At 39.9% G+C, this 15,308-nt stretch overlaps 2 protein-coding genes and 1 long non-coding RNA gene across 6 annotated transcripts in view; 1 reads left to right on the forward strand and 2 right to left on the reverse strand.

The window, feature by feature from the left end:
• Positions 1-4,609, forward strand: part of LOC121356802 (unconventional myosin-X-like) — an 88,291-nt gene extending 83,682 nt beyond the window's left edge. For all 3 annotated transcript variants that reach the window (XM_041473601.1, XM_041473602.1, XM_041473603.1), the window contains 3 exons: positions 384-830; positions 1,605-1,796; positions 2,347-4,609. In XM_041473601.1, the coding sequence (XP_041329535.1) occupies positions 384-830; positions 1,605-1,796; positions 2,347-2,460 (753 nt within the window). In that variant the 3' untranslated portion in view covers positions 2,461-4,609. The remainder of the gene's footprint in view (positions 1-383; positions 831-1,604; positions 1,797-2,346) is intronic.
• On the reverse strand, positions 502-7,540 carry LOC121356804. Its single transcript, XR_005955631.1, has 5 exons — positions 6,758-7,540; positions 6,583-6,661; positions 6,085-6,181; positions 1,217-1,318; positions 502-636 (listed from the first exon to the last, which is right to left on the reverse strand). It is a non-coding gene; the product is annotated as an uncharacterized LOC121356804 (long non-coding RNA).
• A 2,001-nt stretch (positions 7,541-9,541) lies between these two features.
• LY75 (lymphocyte antigen 75) overlaps positions 9,542-15,308 on the reverse strand; it is a 44,310-nt gene continuing 38,543 nt past the window's right edge. For both annotated transcript variants that reach the window (XM_041473606.1, XM_041473605.1), the window contains 5 exons: positions 15,044-15,218; positions 14,372-14,539; positions 13,043-13,165; positions 12,422-12,589; positions 9,542-11,460 (listed from right to left, as the gene is read on the reverse strand). In XM_041473606.1, coding sequence (XP_041329540.1) covers positions 11,276-11,460; positions 12,422-12,589; positions 13,043-13,165; positions 14,372-14,539; positions 15,044-15,218 — 819 coding nt within the window. In that variant the 3' untranslated portion in view covers positions 9,542-11,275. The remainder of the gene's footprint in view (positions 11,461-12,421; positions 12,590-13,042; positions 13,166-14,371; positions 14,540-15,043; positions 15,219-15,308) is intronic.

Here is a 15,308-nt window from a genome sequence, read left to right on the forward strand (position 1 = left end):
TTGTGTAATGAAACTGAGATTGAGAATCTTGAATTTATTATATATTACACTGGTGTTGAATATAATCTTCACACAGGAGCTGTAGGCAAATTGCACCAATTCTGGTCTCCCCCATCTGTTCCAGACCTAAAAGGTCCTCATTGTAGGACTTTCTGTACAGGATAGGAGCCCCTCAAAGATCTCTGTCCTGTTCAGGCTTGAAGAAAGGGGTGTTCCCCCCCCATATCAACCACTTGCAGACTTTTACAATGTCTGCTCTGACCTCCTGAATTATGTTTATCCTACTGGGATCAGCATATGTGACAGGAATCTGTACATGGACTCAGATGGGAATAAAGTGTGCTTTTGCTTTCTAATGAGTTTGGGGGACTTTTTGTTTGTAGGCTCACGAAAGCCTCATAGCTGGTCATTTTCCTGGGCCGGAGGACACTCTGCAGCGTCTGGCAGCTCTGCGGCTGCAGTACCTTCATGGAGATTATTCCAAAATAAGCTGGACCCTTGATGGAATCTACCCAGTTAACAGGCTGAAATCCAAAATACTGCACTCAACAAAGAGCAGCAGCAGCAGTCACACTCTGGAGAGGAGACGGACCAGCTTCCTTGAAGGGACATTGAAGCGTAGCTTCAAGACAGGGTCTGTAAAGAAGCAGAAGGTGGAAGAGGAGCAGATGATGGAGATGTGGGTCAAAGAAGAGCTTTCAGCTGCTCGGGCAAGCATAGCACAAAAATGGACCAAGCTGCAGGGGCTCTCTCAGCATCAGGCCATGGTGAAATACATGTCCATTGTAAAGGAGTGGCCAGGTTATGGGTCAACCCTCTTTGATGTTGAGGTGAGTGATTAATAAACTTCTAAAACCTCAGCTGAGGAGAGGTATCAGTCTGGAGAACAGATAAAGCTGTAACGAAAGGGAATTTTGGGAACTGGATACATACTGCCTTAATAATTCAGGGAAAGCCTGCAGTAGCACAATACCCAAGAGTTATGACACAGGGAGCACAGAGCAAGCAAGGCAGGTCATCCTGGTAAATGAAGGGAGACAGTGGCTTCCCACTTTGTTAGAATAGTGGTGGAAGGGAGGAGGAGAGAGGGGTTTAAGGAAGCAGTGGCTAGTGAAGGCAAAATAAAACAAAGCTCTGCTGCTCTTGCCAGCAAAAAGTGCAATCCTGGTCTGCAGCAGTACAGCAGAAAATGTGCAGACTGGGGAGTGTACAGCACCGTGCTCAGCCTGCTGCAGTAGGAGGCCACAGTTCACTTCTGTCAGTTTTGCTGCTGCCAAGGTGGATCACCATGGGAAGTTGCTTGCACTCTCTGCATTATCTGTAAAATAAGAAGTGGAATATTGACTTGCTATATCACTTTAAAATCTGATGAGAGCTGTTCCCTATTACAGTTATTTATTACTCAACTAGTATTTGACTCACAGCTGTGTCACTTCCAAATCTTTGCAGCAAAAGTGCCTCCAGCATAGATTCTGCAAGTACCCTGGTTTGTGTATTGAATTGAAATGTCCTGTAAGAGCAGAAACAGAAGGCTTTTTCTTGAATGGAAAATTATTTGATCCTCCAATGCATTTATACAAAAGGTCATGTTTCTCTTTCTGCAGTGCAAGGAGGGTGGATTCCCCAATGATCTCTGGCTTGGCGTCAGCACAGAGAATGTGTCTGTCTACAAACGAGGGGATCCTAAACCATTAGAAACTTTCCAGTATGAGCACATTGTTTTCTTTGGAGCACCACAGCCCAACACCTTCAAAATTACAGTGGATGAGAGAGAAATGTTCTTTGAAACCTCCCAGGTATGTGCAAGCACACAGCCACCTCAGTTAAGCTTCAAGGAATAGAGAGGTTCCTGTCCTGTCAAGAACTCTTGACTAACGGACTACACAGCCAAGGGAAAAGATGGATGGAGCTTAAGCCTAAAGGGCATGGTACCTCTTCTTGAATACAGGGATGAACAAAAAAAATAGGCTGGTTGGAAAGTGAAGGAGGTTGATTGGTATTCCAGTGCATCAAGGGTTTTGAGTTCTGGGTGCTTTTCAGTTTGCCTGGGGTTTTTTTCATTCCTTTCAAGTAGATGAATGGGAAGTTCCACAAACTTGAAAGATACAGTAGAATGGAAGCTGCTTTTCTTTGAGCTAAAAATATTTTAAAGTGTTGCTACAGCAGCACACAAATTTGTCAAGACTTTCTCTTCTTACTATCATGTTCACATTTAGTATTAACATGCAAAATTGATTGTGTCATGACTTTGGAGAAGGGGAATCTCTTTCAGCAAAATGTGCTGTATGCCTCAGCGCACTGAGGTTTTCAAAGTGCTTATGCTGTGTTGCTGTGTTCTCTCCCCAGGTGGGCGAGATAATAAAGATCATGAAAGCATACATCAACATGATTGTGAAGAAACGCTGCAGTGTCAAATCAGCCACCAGTGTGGACAGTCATGCAAGCATCTGGACTAGGTGATACAGATGAACTGGCACTAGTTTAGTCATGGGTATTTGCAACTTGCCAGCACAAGTGTAGCAAAGATGTTTTTTAAGAATTCAACTGACTACTGTATTTAAAACCTGAAGTGACATCTACAGTACCATAGGATTTGCACCTCTGCCCAAAGACATTAAACAGTTACAACTGTTGTGAAATACTAATGACCCAAAACTTGTTTTCCCCTTGCTTGTTTGATGAACAATTTATCTTAAAGAAGCAAAGTCAGAAGCATCCTCCTCCTCCATGTCCTCCCTGCTGCTTTCACTATCACCTTCTGGCAGAAAAATTTACAAGGATCATTTCTGCAGGACAGGAGACAGACTTAAGCTTCCTTAAGAATTTTAAACATGCAGACATCTGGGATCATGTGATCACAGCATGGTCTGCTGAAAGAATATTTATTTATTTTGCAAACAGATCTAAAATATAAATCACTGTGGGTTTGTTTTTTTTTTTTTTCTTCAGGATATGCTAATGATCTGATCTGGTCTTAAAAAGAAAAAGTCTTTGTATAATTGAAGCCAAGTGGTCCAACAGAGAGGTCAAACTTGAGAGAGTATTAAACAAAGAAACAAATAACACCCAAGGTGGTTGTTTGCCTTCCAATTAAAGTTCACAGGTACACAACTGTAAAAAGTGGCCATTTCAGTTGAACTACTAAATACTCCAGTCTAGGAGAAAACCTCTGGCATTAGCACCACTGAAATAGGCCCTAAGGTCACACTGCAACTGCACCTCTTGCATAAAAAAATAATGACTGCTGTTCTTCTGTACAGCCCACGAGGGGAGACGGTTTTAGTAGCATTTCCAGAAGAGCTGCTCTTCACAAACTCCAGGTATTAGATGGATGTTGGAGATTTATGATGAGCAGCTTCCTTGCATTAAGATCCTTCTTTCTTTAGGGGGGATTTTAGGGTGACTCAAGTCCCTAAACTTAGTTTTAAGTGAACTGTTTCCTATTGAGTTAATAGGTGCCTAGATAAATTGTTACAGGCAAGATTTTTACTTCCTCTTTACTGCAGTAAGCAAATGCCAAATCCTTCACCCACCCCAAATTTTAACAAGCTCACATCACTGAATACCCAGATCCCCATCCAGTCTCCTCTAGGTCTTTAGTCCTCGGCAGAACTTGAAAACTATTCTGTTTTGCCAAAACAACTGCTTCTTGGAGGTTTTTATAGCTACTTGCAATTTGAAGAAGCAGAATTTTTTTCTTCTCCATGAAAGACAGTCATCTTCAGTCTCTTGACTTCAGAAAGTTGATTTAATTGTTTAAAAAATATTCAGTATCAGTCCCATCATAAATTAGTTGCATTAGCAAACAAGAAAGCTGGTAGTGAGCCATTTTCCATGACCCTTGTCTAGTCTTGGGATCCCAGAAAGCAAAGGCCCATGAAACTACAGAGCTGTGTGTAATGTGGGCCTTCTTCCACATTTAAAATTGGCTGTCTCCATTTCTGTAGCAGCAGCAGCTAAGGCCTGTTAGCTATGAAACAGAAATTGCATAGAAAAGTAGGAGTCAGTAAGGAACAGGTTCCATTCCAATTCATCATCAAATTGTGCCAGTATTACTAATACTGTGTTGCAGAGCACTAGTTTTGAGGGTGACAGTACAAGAAGAAATACTGTACATAACCCCTGCTCCTCTCATTTCCACTACACTGCAGCATGTGCAAACACACCGTGTACTTGCTACACAATCAGCCAAAGAGGGTGGCCCCTGCTGTGCATCATCCCTTCAACTGGAGTTTTGCCTTAAATAGCGTCACTGATGGAGCCCACAAACACCCCCTTGTAGTCACGAGGAATTAAAAGATGACCAGGTCACAGATGGGAGAGAACAGGAATGCAGAGGCCACCTGAGAAGCCACACTTTGTATACACTGCATACACTGGCTCGATCTCTAATGTATCAGACTAGGCTTGATTATCCATGTCCTAACTCTGCACTAGCTCTGTGTTCTGGCTCTTGGGTTGCTGCAGGCAGCTTGAACCCACTTGAAACATAACTCCCACTACTATTTGTTGTAATTTTGCTCATTTCTATTATAAAATTCCTTCTTCTGTCTTTTTTAATTTGTAACTGGCTTTACAAGATGAAAGTTTAATAAATTATTGGATTGCACAGGCTGTATTCACTTACAGGCATTGTGTGCCCATGTTAAGGGGTTTACTCAGAGCTTAACACTCAAAATGTGTAAGTGAAAAGCAGGCATCATCGGCAGGAGGATACAACAGCCCTTCCTCCCAGAAGCAAATTATGGGGTCAATAGAAAATAGTTTGCTGCTACAGTGGGGGAAGGTTTGTTTCCAACTTCTGCTTTTCTCTCAGGGGCTGGGTCACACCTTTGCTCAATGGGAGATGTCCCACTGGTTCTGAGACAGCCGAGCAAGGAATTAATTGTCTCCTAAGACCCAGTTTGTGGGATCAGCTCCATACCTTCTCTTCAGCACCTCCAAAGTCACTAATAACAGAAAATCACTTCTGGCTCAAATAAGCTGCCAATATGCACTTCCCACACAAGTGCATGGCCTGGCCACAGTACTCGCCTAAGAACTTGTGTGACTGAAGTAAATTGGGACTGGTAGCAGCTGACTCTCAGCAACACAGACAGACCATACCACTAGCAGACAAAAGTTCCTTCAATCCATACACAGGTATGGAATCCAAGCAGTGATGCGGCAATGCATAATCCCTATCATTATGCTCCCCTTTATACCTTGGTCAGATGCTCTGAGAGCCTCAGGACCCTGGAGATCAGTCTGTACAATATCACTTTAACTGTTCACAGATTCTATGTTCTTCATCTTTATCCCCTTGCACAGATTTTCTGGGTCTTTATTTGAGGCTGCAAATGCCTCTGCTTACTACAAGCTAGCCAGTCTCCTTTCTGGGCAGCTGTTGAATTTCAGACTGCACTTATATCATTAACACATCTCTATAAAGACAACAACCATGCACTGCTGCAGGTCCAGTATGACTACAACAGTACACACAAATGCATTTATTGAGTGGTAGCCATGAATAACAATCTAAAGAGGTGCCCAGCTAAAAGCCTTCTCTGACTTCTTTTTTCAATGTTTGATCACCCTGTCAGGTTGACATGCAGTCCCCTCTGGGACTCCATTCAAGTATTTCTGTAATAATTAGTTCAAGTTTGAATACTCTGTTTATTTTATATGAACTAGTTTCTAGACAATTTATGATCAGCACCTACATCATGAAATGGTTTATACACAAAGACACTGCCTCAGGTAAGTTGTTTCACAAAGTCATGTGTCTAGTTAGTATTGGCAGTAAACTTGAAACATTTATTTGTACCTGGTTTTAAAACACACAGCCTCTCCCTATGTAGGAAGAGCAATGCCTGTGCATTTGCTTCAAAGTAACATGCTTCCCTTGGGCCTTTAAGCAGATCTCACACAAGAATTCCAGCCTCCTCTGTAAAATAATAACTCCTAAAGAAGTAGGATGCAAATTTGCCAGGCTTTTGGCTACTTTTTTTGACCAGGATTTCCTAATGCATGGCTGGGATACACCTTGGCCCCATTCCCGAGTCAGCAGCAAAGTGAAGGGGATCACCAGGGACAGTCACTTACCCCAGTGCCAGCTCAGCGCTGCTCCTGCACGGCTGTGACACCCAGCTGGGAGGAATCCATCACATGGAGCACCCAGATTCCACAACCCTGCTTAGGTCTGAATGCAACACAGAGCAAAGCAGTCAGGTGCTTGATTCCTGCTTCCTGCTATTATCTGCTACCCAGCACTGGCTTGGGCAGCCCAGCCGGCTGCAGAACAGAACTCTGGTGTCCAGAGCCCTGCTCCACCTCCTCCCCACGCTGCACCCAGGGACACGTCTGGAGCCCCTCACAGCCCTCAGGCACTGGCCCCCAGGCCTTCCCCAAAATGCTGTGAGGGCTCAGGATTACCAATACAAACATGTTCTTCCTGTGAAAGCAAACACTTAAAAATCCTGAGTGACTATCATAGTGAAAGCCTAAGAAGATAAACTCAATTGGTTCTGTACTGGGTTAGACACTGGGCACAGTTTTTGCAGGGCCACTAATGAAGCACACACATCATTAGGAGCAACTTACCTGTCTTGTTCCTTTCTCCTGTTGCAGTGTGAGGTTGAAGGCAAGGCAGCTGCCTGCTGTGGGCACAAAGGCACTGAATCTGCATGGGAAGAGATACCCTGGTTGAAGAAGGTGTGGAGGGAGTTCCTTGGGGCTGGAAGAAGGGAGAAGTGGCTGTTGTCCACAGCAAACTCACCATTGTTTTGTCATAAATACTCGGGCCAGGATCAGGAGAGCTGCTCTCAGCTTTCTTGCTTGCAGAGGAAGGGTACAGACCCACCCTGCCGAGGTTATGGTGTCCTGCTGCTACAGGATGTTCCAGCTGTCCACAGTGGCTGTTGCAGCCCTTTCCCTGGAGTGCTCTGGGGCTGTTGGCAGTGTTTCAGCCTTGTGGCTGCTGCTTCTTGGAGGAAGTGGTGCTTTCTGGTGCCCTTTCCTGGCAGGCAGCGGTGGTACAAGGCTGCCTGCATGGATCTTGTGCCCGCAGTGGTGTGTTCTCCATCTGGTGGCTTAATGGTCAGTGCTGCAAAGCAGGTGAGAGAGGAGAGGTACAAAGAAGAATGGTGTCCACAGGAGACAACAAAAGATGGAATTTCAAAAACCCAATCAATCTTTTCTCAAAGCAGCTCACGATGCAAGCCATGGGCAAATGTGACTTCCCATTATCCACACCCATTTATAATTCACACTCTCATTTAGCACAAGACACTCTTCAAATACCCAGATTATGTTTATGAAAAAAAGACATTTCAATGAAATTTCAGTTGCTAATGGTGATGACATTCACTCATGCATATTTGAAAACCATCTCAACCCACTACTTTGTAAATTTAATTTCAATATGCATATAAGGCCTGTTAGCTTTAACAAAGTGTAAGCACCATGGTTTTGTACAATTATCTTCTCTGAAAAGTCTCCTTAAAGGGAACATGACACATGGCATTTGAAAAGAGAAGTTTTATAGAAAGCAGGAGCAGTACTCTTACTACTGAAAAGTCTCTTTAAAGGGAACATGACACATGGCATTTGAAAAGAGAGGTTTTTGTAGAAAGCAGGAGCAGTACTCTTACTATCTGTATGAGTGTCCCAAGACACAGCATGCAGAAAAATATCTCTGTTCTCATTTGCTCTAGCAAAAAATGCATAATTCAGGAAGCACATTTTGAAATAATTATTTTGTATTGCCAGAATCCACTTTTTTAAAAGTCACCTTGGAGTAAATTACTCTATTTATGATGAAAAGTAGCAAAACAAAGAACTGTTGTACTGTTTGTAATTATAGTCCCTTCTGCTTTGGTAAAGAGAAATCCATAAGGACTTACAGTCTGTGTTGCAGTACTGTGTCATCACAATAAAAATCTCGTCTGGTATCCTCCCCTACCCCCACAAATCTGTAAAAAAATCTTAGTTACTGACAGATATTACAATAGAGTGTGCAGGAATTTTCAGTGTGCAAATACCATTGCTGTGGTTTAGCCATAAAGAATATACCCAAGATAACAGTATTTTATAAGGGCATTTAAACTATGCACCATTTACAAGTTAATTTGCTATTAACAGAATATTCCCTCTCTAGTACTTTGTCAACTCCCATCGTAAAACTCAGAACTAAGTGGGAAAGGTCCATCAGAGTGGCAACTGAATTTTGCAACTGAATTTTATTCTCCAGTAAGGAATCTGTTTATCCTAAGCTCAGTCCCTTAATATTGCTCATAGACCTTGCTTTAAAACTGCAGTGTCTGTTCAATTTGGTCAATAAGAACTTTATGTACTTCTTGACAACAGAATGAATTTTACTAACTTTTAGAAACCTGGGTGTTATATATCCCACTGTGCTCCATACACATAGCAACAGCAGATGCATGAAGGACCCAAATAGTAGTTCCAACTTGTAGCAAGAAAAATTGTCATGTTTGGTCTTCATTTATTTGCAGCCATACCAAAACCAAAAAATCACTAGCAGGCCATGAAATTTACTTACTCCTTTCAAAAATGTTTACATGTATAACATATGTCCAAAGCAACAAGCAGATGGTGCATTTGGTTTAAGGGGAAAATGCTGAGAAGTACAACAAAAGCATCAAGCCCAAAGGGTGCTCACATATAAAGACTTGTTGATTTCTATGTCCCTTAAGTTAGTGATGCAGAAACACTTCTAAAATAAAAATGCTGGCTGGTGTAGAGGCAAATGTGGATTAACCTTTCCATGACCCAGAGTCTCCAAGGCCTGGGCAAAATTCAGGAAGAAGAACTGAAGTTGTACACTTTTTGCCTAAGGCTACCACAGCTGGCAGACAGTCTGTCCTCTGGGATGAAAGAGTTTTGCGACGCCTTCTCAACTCCATTGCTCTGGGACCTGGGAAAGCATTTCTCTGCTGCCATTTCCCTGTACATCATCTTCAGTTTTAAGATTAATGTTTGTGAAGCAGATGACCTCGTTGGTCATCTTGCACAATAGGATGTTTCTCCCAGCAAGCTAAAAATAACCCTGCCCTTTGACCAGCAGTCAGAGATTTTGGGCATATGGAATTCAGAGCTCAGACATCACTTAAAATGAATACATCTTATGCTTTAATTGCAAGTTTTACTTAGCTGGAAATAGTTTAACTTTGCCTGTATTTTAAGAGGCATTATGGAGGGAGCCTTGATACACTGCCTTAATCTGGGCCTTGAGGTGCTAATGAACTACACCCTGATTAGAACAGAAAGGCACAGAGGAATGTTCCCTGTGTAAGCCTGAAGCAGCTTGATAAATGCTAGGTATAACTAAGTTTTCAACTGCAAAAAGAAAATTACTGGCATCTTTTTAAATATATCAAAGATGATGTATTACCTCTAAAGTTTTCTTACTGTGGTAACACACACTTTCTGGCTTTAATTCTAATCACAGCCCCTGTGCTGTGCTTTTTTACCCAGTGATTAATGACCCATGCCTTAGCTTTGACAACTGCTTCTATTGAAATAAAACCAGTGTAAGCAGTTCAGTGTTTTATTTAACTTTATTCTTTCAACAACAATACTGCCAAATAATCTTCCTGTCTATTTCAAATGAAGTAGGTTATTCACCTGCACTAAGGCCATAGTGCTTATGCACAAAGGAATTACCAGTGATTAGACAACTTGGGTGTGATGAAACAAACACAAGAAATGGGGCCTGAAAAAATTATTTACATCATTTATAAGAATAAAATATACAATTTTTAATAAAAAGTATATATCCTTTTGTGTTGAATCAGGATCTTACTACTAATTTCCACTTTCAATTTCAGATTCACACCTACAAACGCTCAGAGTATAAACATCTATAAAACTATTAAATCTCAAAACATGGGAACTTGTAAATAATTTTTCCCACTTATTACCGTAGTTAGAAAAAGACAATAACCAATATTTATTTAGTCCATTAAGTTAAAAGTCATTTGGCAAAGCACTTAGGCATATAAGCTAAACCAGAAGACATCTGGAACCAGACTTTGCAACATTTCAAGCACTTCTCCTACCAGGGTAAGTTAAAGAATGAGAGTTATTTTCATCATAACTACATTTTCTACAATGTAGTTTCATTTTTACCTCAGGAAAAGCAAATGTTCACAATTGTGCCCAAAAGTACCAAAACAAACAACAAAAGTGCTTACTTCTTTGATCAGCAAACTACCACACTGGCTCCCTTACCGTGCCCCTTCAGGCTGCTCTTTTAACAAGCTCAAAGTGTATCTACAAGGAGTTCTCTACTTCTCAACACAAATGATAAACACTTCCTTATCAAAATAGTGCAAACAGGAACAAAGAAAAGTGCCATCAACATAAGTAAACTGCAGGAAAAGAAGGCAGTTGAACACTGTGACCTTGCTCTGCTGCTTCAGAGAAATCAGTAGTACTCTTCTCAGCACACCAGGCCAATGTATTCCTATTTACCACCTCATGCCATCACTACATGCAGAATGGATTTGGTCTTTGGCATATCCTCCTTCATAAAAGTAAATGCACCTGTTCTTTGTACTGTGCATTCAAAAAAGTCAAAAGACTTTTTCAAAACAAAAGTCAAAAGACTTTTTCAAAACAATAGTTGATCAAATAATTGAGTAATTAATATATACAACTCTTGTCTTCCCTTTTTCCCTTTATAGCATTCTTTGGAGTGCATAGGAAAGGCTACAGTGACACATCACGTACAAAAATCAAGTTTCAGTTTTATGAAAAATACTCAAGTATTTTTAGCATTTATGTACACAAGTTTGTTTACCATATATTCTCATTCTTTCCTTAGACATCTCTTTTATCTTCTTTCTTGGACAGATGACATATTTCACCTATAAAGTTATGAGTTGGTAACTATAAAATTAGGCATTTAATTCTAGTATAAATAAGAGTATTGGGAGAAGTAAATTATAAGTGTATTCATTAAAGTGATGTTGCATGAAGTACTGTTGGCATTAATTTGTTCCATCAAAAATTCCAGTAAAGAGAGACAATACTATAAATTAAAAAATACAACAGAACTCTAAACACCTTGCATCTTAAAAGACTGAGGCCAAATATAAAGAATTACCATTAAATTGAATAAAAATTGCACTTGTATATAAACAAACTAATTTTAGCCCCCACTAATAACCTTGTTGCTTTTCAAAAAAGAAGTAATAAAAACATCAAGTAGCTCATTTCTTATGGCTTCACACAGTGAAGTTCGTGCTTAAATGGATCAGAAGAAGGTTTTTCAATAGCTATCTTTTGTGAACATATCATCAGTTTCATCATCATTCATCCCTCTTTGATAGCGTACGGAAGAGAAGGCACTCCAGTGAAGACGCTTCTTTTTGTAGAGGTACCATACCAGTCCAGCTATGAAAACCAGGACAATTAGCAGGGCAAATGCTACAGCCACACCAGTATGGTTAGAACCTGAAACAGAACAAAAGATGAATAGTTATTATTTAAGAGTTCTGGCAAGAATATTTTGCCATAAGGTTGATGCTTAGGCAGCTACACATTAATACTGCACAATTAGCTCAAGTCAAGGCAAACTACTTCCTATCAATAGTCTTCACTTCATCACACGAAGTTAGATGCTGATTCAGACAGAAATGCATTAGCTTATTTTTGATCATTCTGTTGTTAATTTACTAATATTTAGGTTGGAAGGGACTTCTGGAGTTCAAAAAAACCTACTTGCAAAGGGTGCACTCATTTAGAGGTTTGTATACTTCATAAATCTAATGAGATCTTAGGCTCTTGGAAGGGAAGGTAATTATACTCCCTTCAGACTGAAGAGATCTTGTTGAGGTCTTCCTTAGTGGCACCAAGATTAATCTATTCCTGCATTTCCACTTCAGTGAAAATGTATACAAAATCAGAAAGATTCCACTTCTTCTCAAGAACTTGCTTGCCTAATGCTTAACTGCTTGTTTTCCTGTACAAAGCCAAGGATGAGGGAGTAAAGGCCTGAGTCTTTTTCTGGAGCTACAAGGTGACATTTCCAGAAGCCTCCCCAAGACTGAAAAAACATGTGCAGTACTTGCTTACAAGCAGAACTCTTTCTGATTCCACCTACACGAACTCACCCACAACAGATACCCTGTGGTAAGAAGTAATATCGACAACTCTACACTTTCTGGACATTTCAGTTCTGTTCCTTACCCACTGAGTGGATAGTGAGAGCCAGGAGAACTAAATTCCTAGACAAATTGTCTCTGAATGCAGTTTTATGGCTAAACAACAACAGAAGACTCTTGCAGAAGTACTTGATGGGTTCATTTGTGAATTGCACTTCCAGTATTTCCACACAGACTTTATCCAATAAACCAGAAATTCCTGAAAACAGTCTCTACGAAATCAAGTCTCTGCTAAAACAACACTTCCATACCTAAAGGAGCTTTACAAACCACTCTGCTTCGACTACGTGCACAGTCAACTTTGGACCACATGCCAGTTGTGGACAGGATAACACTGCATTTTTCATTGGCTTCTGCAGTTTTATTCTCCCAGTTGACATATTTAACTGATGAGCCATCCAGCCAGTTCAGGGACTGTCCTGTTGAAAAAAAACATCACTTAGTCTAGATCACCAAAACAACCTCTAATGCTACATGATGTCATTCACAACCTATTGATTTCTTTACAGCTCTAAAAAGAAGAGGGCTGACTAGCCATCCCATATATTAAAAGCAGTAAATATGAACACAACTTTTAGCCACCCCTCTTCTCTACACCTTTAGCAATTGATGCTCTTGCATCAAACATTAGACAGCAATAATAGAAGTGGGAAAAATTAATTTCAGGGACTCCTGATGACCCTAACTGCAAGAGGAAGAGATTTAACTACAATGAAGTCCAAAGTGCTTTGAAATGTTAAATGACAGATTCCAGCCTCAAGTAGAAGTTACTGTAGCCTACCAACACCACAGAACTGTTCTTATTTGAGGATTTATGCATTTATATTTACAATATGAAACATTCATGCTCATTCATTATTGCTACTTCTTACCCTTAAAGCTCTGATCCAGGCCAAGCCATACATTCCTGGTGATGAGATCATGTTCCTTTATGTGTGTGCTCACAAATGCATTTTCTTCAGCATCCACTATTGTCAGAAGGGTTGCTGAAGGATCTAAAAGGCAGAGGAAACCAGTCAGAATTGCAACTTACACAATTTTTCATGATTCTGGTACACTGAATTTATTTGGGAACAATTACTATGGGAAAGGATTTGTTTATCTGGGCTTGTAAAATTAGCTCAGAATAACCTTCTGAATAAAGACATGAACCTCCCATCACTTAAAATACAGCATATTTTACAAGATGGCTTCAGATGGCTTGTTATTCTACCAGGTTATACAGAATAAAATGGGAGTAAACTTACTGCAGCTGCAGACTACATACATGGAAAGTATCAAGAGATATGCCTCTTAAGAATTAGTAGTCTTGCCTAAGTAATAGGCTTTCAAAAATATAGTTGAACAAAAACTTTGCTGAGTCAAGTTAATTTCTAAATCAATCCTCCCACTGTGCCTCAGGTTTTTATGTACAGTCATTAAGGAACAAGAGGGAGGAAAGGGCATGATAGAGAGGCATGCTCAGTGTACCCATCCTCTACAAGTATATATAAATATAAGCCAGATGATTTCTCTTTCAAATACCAGAACAAATTTGACTCAACAGAAAACTGCATCCAGGACTGGGTTTTTAGACCCTAAATAGTGAGTCCACTGTCACACCATAAGATAATTCCAGAAAAGAAAGTTACATCAGTCACTAACTTCTACATTAGGGTGATTAAACCTTCTGTCCATGAAATTGATTAACATTGTCTCTGCAATACAATTCCCATGTAGATCAGCAAAGAATAGAGAAAATCCTTGAATTTGACATAACATTAAGTTTTTTACATGCTTTAATATCCATAACGTACATACCCTTTGAACCATTTGATAGGTTAGCAAGCTCCCTATTAGCAAGCAGCTATGGCAAGGATATAAAAAGAAAGCCCTGCCAACGACACTAACTTTGCATGTAAATAAAATGTTTTCCTCCAAACCATAAGCATTAAACCTCTGAATCTTCTTCAACTGGCTACCTGCATTTTATCTACTGATACCTGTGTGACAAGTGATCTGTAGCATGTTGCAGTATTTTATTAAGAATTTTCATCAGTCGTTCAAAGATAAATCATGCTACTGCATTTCCTAAACTCAAGGAGCATAAAAATGGCAAAGCTGAAGTATAACCAGTGTAAGATTTTAGGTTATTGGGTTTTATTTCTTCTCAAATAGCGGACTTGTCTGACAAGTAGTAGTGCGATAGAGTCTAAACCTACTCAGCTTCTTGCAGATTCTCTTAGCCTCTTCCACGTTATACACGGAAAAATTGTAGAATGCCATGTCAAAAGCATAACAGTGATCCCTGTACTGTTCCCACTGCAGGGAGCCACTGCTCTGTGGGCATCCAGAGGCTCTGCTTGCTTTCTTTGGCTCTAATTTTCTCTCTGCAAAGACAAAGAAATTTATGTTATTTCTGCTGCAGCAGTTTGTGCACAGTCTCTGGAATAACAGGATGATAAGTACTAACAAGGACTGCTATTCCTACCAACAACCACTATTCAATTAGTTTACATTCCTTCTTCTTGTGTCATGGATGAAATTATTTAAAAATGAGCATAAGACAAATCCCAAAGGGTTGGGAACAATTTGTACTGCTTTTTTTGTGGGTTTTGATATTTACGGTATATATCTGATAAATATTTTGATTTAGAAAAGATGCATATCTTTGATATTCCTATCACAGGTGATCAAGAAGTAACCAGATTTGATTTAGGTTTCATCACTGGAATGATGAGAATTTATCTCCCTGAATATCAAAAAGTGTTTTATCATTCCTGATAGAAAACTCTTCTTAAAAAAAGAATCATGTGCAGTATTTCAGCCTTAATTTCTACTTCTAAATACAACATGTAAACAGAACTACACAAAACCTTCAAAATAACACTTACTGTTTGGAGGGCTGTAGCAAATGGCACCTTCAGCAACATTAGTACATTTTGTACGATTCCAAAATCCTTTAGTATCCAAAAGAACACAGTTCTCAGTGGTATTTGAGTTTTCTAATTCCCAGGGGTAGTAGTCAAATTCACTTCCATCTGACCATTCAAAATTAGCTTTACTTCCCTAGTAAAAGAAAAAACCCACTACTTTTAAACCACATACAACTGTGCTTTAAATCTCATCCATCATGAATTAAGTCATGTAGCAATATTT

This window comes from Pyrgilauda ruficollis, unplaced genomic scaffold (genome assembly GCF_017590135.1).
Source record: "Pyrgilauda ruficollis isolate IOZ18807 unplaced genomic scaffold, ASM1759013v1 scaffold3, whole genome shotgun sequence".
In the NCBI taxonomy this organism is placed as follows: Eukaryota; Metazoa; Chordata; class Aves; order Passeriformes; family Passeridae; genus Pyrgilauda; species Pyrgilauda ruficollis.